Source organism: Tribolium madens, unplaced genomic scaffold (genome assembly GCF_015345945.1).
Source record: "Tribolium madens isolate multiple individuals breed KSU strain unplaced genomic scaffold, Tmad_KSU_1.1 Scaffold_97;HRSCAF=244;Tcas5.2_LG3a, whole genome shotgun sequence".
NCBI lineage: Eukaryota > Metazoa > Arthropoda > Insecta > Coleoptera > Tenebrionidae > Tribolium > Tribolium madens.
Genome location: NW_025401069.1, coordinates 13,426,749 through 13,432,114, shown reverse-complemented (window position 1 = coordinate 13,432,114; position 5,366 = coordinate 13,426,749). Strand labels below are relative to the sequence as shown.

The following is a 5,366-nucleotide window of genomic DNA, read 5'->3' as shown; positions in this document are numbered from 1 at the left end:
AACCAATACTGACTAATTTTTGAGATCATTTATTTAACTTTTGCACACCCCAATTTTACTCATCTCAAATTAATTGCATTAATGAAAAGTTGATACCTCCAAGCTGGGCCAAGTAGCCTTACTTTGAATATTCTGAGCCCCATTTTAAAACTTTGTCTTTCCTAATAACTTTTTTTAGAAATAATTATTTTTGATAAAATACATTGACTTAGAATGATTTCTGTGTAAAATTTCTGTGTGTCAAAATCACATTGGAAATGACGAAAATGGCTTTATTTTGGCAAAAATCCGTTATTTTAACATTTATTTTGTTGAAATTCATTGATTTAGGTTGATTTTTAGATTAAAATTAAGCCAAATCGATTGAAAATAGCACAAATTGTTTCATTTTGGCTTAAAATTGAAATTTATACACTTATTTTTATAAAATACATTGATTTTGAATAATTTCTATGTTGGAATCGAGTTAAATTGGATTGAGAATAGCTCAAATTGCTTTATTTTGGCAGAAAACTGTTATTCAAACATTTATTTTTTTAAATACATTGACTTAGGTTGATTTCTGGCTTAAAATTGAGCCAAATCGTTTGAAAATAGCACAAATTGTTTCATTTTGGCTTAAAATTAAAATTTAAGCTATTATTTTTATAAAATACATTGATATGGGACGATTTCTACTTTATTTTGGCAAAAAACCGTTATTTGAGCATTTATTTTGTTGAAAATCATTGATTCAGCTTGATTTCTGGCTTAAAATTGAGCCAAATCAATTGCAAATTGCAAAAGTTGCTTCATTTTGGCTTAAAATTAAAATTTAAGCAATTATTTCTATAAAATTCATTGATTTTGAATGATTTCTGTATTAAGATCGAGCAAAATTAGATTGGAATTAGTTCAAATTGCTTTATTTTGGCAGAAAACTGTTATTTATTCATTTATTTTGATGAAATTTCTTATGAATTTCTTACTAATAAAATCAAAAAATAAGAAAACAAAAAGTTTTCAACTACACAATAAACAAAATTCCTTTTTTTTTCGTTTTTTCGCCCATGAATCTACTTACAGTTTGGGGGCTGTCGGGGCTCGTGAGACTACACTCGGGACTCGTGGGGGTCGTACTATGATTACTCCTTCTGCGTTCCATTTTGCGTACAAAAGGGTTAATTAGACGTCGATTTTTCTGAATGTCGCGTTTACGGCCCCCTTGACGGTTATATTGTTCAACTTGTTGCAACACTGCAGACAATTCCAAGTATAATTGGTGGACTTTTTCCAACTTCCGGTCGTACAATTCCCGGATATCGCGAACATGTTTTATTTCGTTTTCACGTTTTTGGATCAATTGTTCTTCTTTGAGTTGAAACTCGATTCGTTGTTTCTGCAATTGGGCCTTGAATTGGGTTATCTGAGACTTGATTTCTTCCTTCCAGCTTTCTTGTGTTTTGAAGAATTGGTTATCTTCATATTTACCCAAAATCTGTAACTCGAAAATGATATTTTTTCCGGTAAATTTAAGACAGTTACCTCAACCGACGCGATTTGTAAATGATTCAAAATGAGTTTGAAGGAAGGTCGTTCTTTGGGGTTCAGTTTCCAGCACATTTCCATGATGAGTCTGAACCCATCTGGGCACGTTTTTGGTATTGGTGGTCTTAGTTTCCCACACCCGACCATATACATGATGGCGCTTTGTTCCATCCCATCATATGGTACTTCACACGTGAGTAATTCCCATAAAACGACACCAAACGACCAAATATCGACTTTTTCCGAACATTCTAACTCTTTAATGGCTTCAGGGGCCATCCAAGCAACGGTTCCAGCAAAACTCATTTTTTCGCTAACACCATTCCAAGTGCGTGAAGTACCAAAATCACTAATTTTGATCACTTCTTCTTCCCCAATTAAAACACTAAAACGTCATTTGTTATTAAAATAATAAAAATTTAATTTACCCAAAAAAATTACTTGGGACTTTTCAAATCTCGATGAATAATCTTCTGGGAGTGAAGATAATGCATACCACTTGTGATTTGTTTCGCCCAAGAGACAACTCGATTAATTGTCACGACATTCTTCTGGTTTTTGAGTAAATTAAAGAGGGGCCCATATGGACAATACTCCATTATAATACTGAGACAAGGAAGTTGAGTGCAAACTCCTTTAAATTTAACAATGTTAGGATGATTCAACTTTTTCAAATTCCTAATATCGGTTTCTTTAATGTCGTAGACTTTTTTAACAGCCACTGGTTGGTTATTCAACATCCCGGAGAAAACCGTCCCCTGACCACCCGATCCCAAGTACTTCAAATCTGTGATTTGTTCAAAAGGAATTTCCCAATCATCTAAAAAAATAATAATAATTTATAATAAATAAAATACATAGATTTAGAATGATTTCTTGTTTAAAATCGAGCACAATTACATTGGAATTGGCTCAAATTGCTCTATATTTTATTTGAGCATTTATTTTGTTGAAATTTAGGTTAATTTCTAGCTTAAAATTGATTGGAAATAGGACAAATTGCTTCATTTTGGTTTAAAATTGATTTAACATTGATTTAGAATGATTTCTGTGTTAAAATCGAGCAAAATTACATTAGAAATGATGCAAATTTCTCTATTTTAGCAAAAAAACGTTACTTGAGCATTTATTTTGTTGAAGATTTAAGTTGATTTTTGACATAAAATTCAGCAAAATCGATTGAAAACTGCAAAAATTGCTTAATTTTGAATTAAATTTGAAATTTAAGCAATTATTTTTATAAAATGCATTGATTTTGAATAATTTCTGTGTTGGAATCGAGTAAAATTGGATTGGAAATAGCTCAAATTGCTTTATTTTGACTTAAAATTGAAATCTAAGTAAAATACATTGTTTTCGAATGATTTCTGTGTTAAAATCGAGAAAAATTACATTAGAAATGACGCAAATTGCTTTAATTTGGCGAAAAACCGTTATTTGAGCATTTATATTGTTAAAATTCATTAATTTATCTTGATTTCTGGCTTAAAATTCATCCAAATCGTTTGGAAATTGAAAAAATTTTCTTTATTTTGACTTAAAATTGAAATTTAAAGAATTATTTTTATAAAATACAATGATCTTGAATGATTTCTGTATTGAAATCGAGCAAAATTAGATTGGAAATAGCTCAAATTGCAAAATGCTGGAAAAAAAAGAAAACAAGAAAAAAGTCTTGTTGATAAAATCAAAAAATAAGAAAACAAAAAGTTTTCAACTACACAAGAAACAAAATTACTTAAGTTTATTATGAAAACCAAAATGCTAGACATAGAGAAAACAGGAAAAAAATCTAAAAATTTCTTCTTGTAAAACACAGAAAGTGATAAGAAAACTTCGAATATAAAAATTAATCTCAAAATCTGCGATTTTTTTATAAACAACAAATTTGGACGAGGGGATTATATGATAAAATAAAATAACATGATAAAATTTGGATATTGAGAATATCAGAAAAAAATTATAAAAATTCATTAATCCATAAAAAAATCAAAAGGTAAAGTAAAAGAAAGAAACAGTAGGTGCCTAATAAAAATTTTCGATTAAAAATAAATTGAAAATAAAATTTCTTCAGCAAAATAAAAACAAAAACAGACAATTTATAAAAAATACTAAAAAAACTAACTGCAAATATTTTTTTTAGTTTACAGTGAATATTTTCTGGCCTAAAATTAAGGCAAACCGATTGAAAATATAGGACAAATTGTTTCATTTTGGCTTAAAATTGAAATTTAAGCAATTATTTTTTATAAAATACGTTGACTTGGAATGATTTATGTGTTAAAATCGAGCAATATTACATTGGAAATGACGAAAATTGCTTTATTTTAGCAAAAATCCCTTATTTTAACATTTATTTTGTTGAAATTCATTGATTTAGGTTGATTTATAGCTTAAAATTCAGCCAAATCGATTGGAAATTGCTTCATTTTAGCTTAAAATTGAAATTTAAGCAATTATTTCTATAAAATTCATTGATTTTGAACGATTTCTGTATTAAAATCGAGCAAAAGTAGATTGGAATTAGCTCAAATTTCTTTATTTTGGCAAAAAACTCTTATTTCAACATTTATTTTGTTGAAATACATTGATTTAGGTTAAAATTGAAATTTAAGCAATTATTTTTTTAAAATACATTTATTTTGAATGATTCCGGTGTTAAAATCGAGCAAAAATGGATTAGAAATGGCTTTATTTTGGTAGAATAGTGTTACTTAAGCATTTATTTTGTTGATTTCTGGCTTAAAATCGAGCCAAATGGAATTTTCAATTTTTTTTCGGCATAATTACATACCTTGATGACTATTTTTGATCTCACTCACTGCCCCTCGCCCTATGACGGATAAAACTGGCCTTAAGCAGCCGAAAATTCCGGTCATCCAGCCCTTATTAAGGTCGTAAGGGGCGGGTTGGGGGGTATCGGGAGAGCTGTCCTGTTGGGGTTGGGTTGGGGCGACCATCGTTGGTTCGCTTGCGCTTTTGTGGAGACTAAAGTTGTTCAACTCATTTTGTAACCGAACGACACTGAAACGAAATAAGGGTAGTTTTTAATTTAAAAAAATGGCATGAGGGTGGATGATTCCACCTTGGCATGTTTAAGGGCATTAAACTGGAAGGTGACTAGTCTTGCGTGAAAAATGCTGGTGCACCTGCGAGACGTTTTGACGGGGGGATTGGTAATATCATGATAAAATCGGACATTAAGAATAAGGGAGTAAAATTACTGCTTAAAAAAATTCATTAATTAATCACAAAAGAAACAGTAATAAAAAATTTCGGTTGAAAACAAAGTGAAAAATAAAATTTTTCGAAATTCTACAAAATTTTTATTTTTTCAAATGACCAATTATCTACGTTTTATATCACTTTAATTTCAATTAATAATTATTTTCTAAAGACAAAAAATTAAAAAAAACACTTGGTTTCATATTTTTTGATCACCCTGTATGTTAACAAAATTTGTTTTAATGGTAAAAGAAGAATTTGCTTTTGTCATCAACTCAATTCTTTTCAAAAAAAGCGAAAAAATCACAAATTGGAAACCAATTTTATTTTTTCTCCTTTCAAATTTCTTCTTGATAAAATTTAAAAACTAAGAAACACAAAAAGTCTTCTACTACACGAAAAACAAAATTACTTAAGTTTTGTTAAACAAAATTCTGGAAAGAGAAAAAACAGAAGAAAATCTAAAAACTTCCTTTATAAAACAGACGGTGACAATATGAAAATTTTCAATAAAAAATTAAATTAAAAGTCTGCGATAGTTCAATTTTATTATAAACAAGAAATTTTGGAAACAAACTTTGGATATTGAGAATAAAAAAGACAAATTACTGTTT

At 29.0% G+C, this 5,366-nt stretch overlaps 1 protein-coding gene across 4 annotated transcripts in view; it reads right to left on the bottom strand.

The window, feature by feature from the left end:
• Window positions 1–5,366, bottom strand: part of LOC123014138 (mitogen-activated protein kinase kinase kinase 13-A) — an 18,045-nt gene that overhangs the window by 5,904 nt on the left and 6,775 nt on the right. For all 4 annotated transcript variants that reach the window (XM_044413052.1, XM_044413051.1, XM_044413054.1 and 1 more), the window contains 4 exons: window positions 4,322–4,551; window positions 1,969–2,347; window positions 1,525–1,912; window positions 1,064–1,477 (listed from right to left, as the gene is read on the bottom strand). In XM_044413052.1, coding sequence (XP_044268987.1) covers window positions 1,064–1,477; window positions 1,525–1,912; window positions 1,969–2,347; window positions 4,322–4,551 — 1,411 coding nt within the window. The remainder of the gene's footprint in view (window positions 1–1,063; window positions 1,478–1,524; window positions 1,913–1,968; window positions 2,348–4,321; window positions 4,552–5,366) is intronic.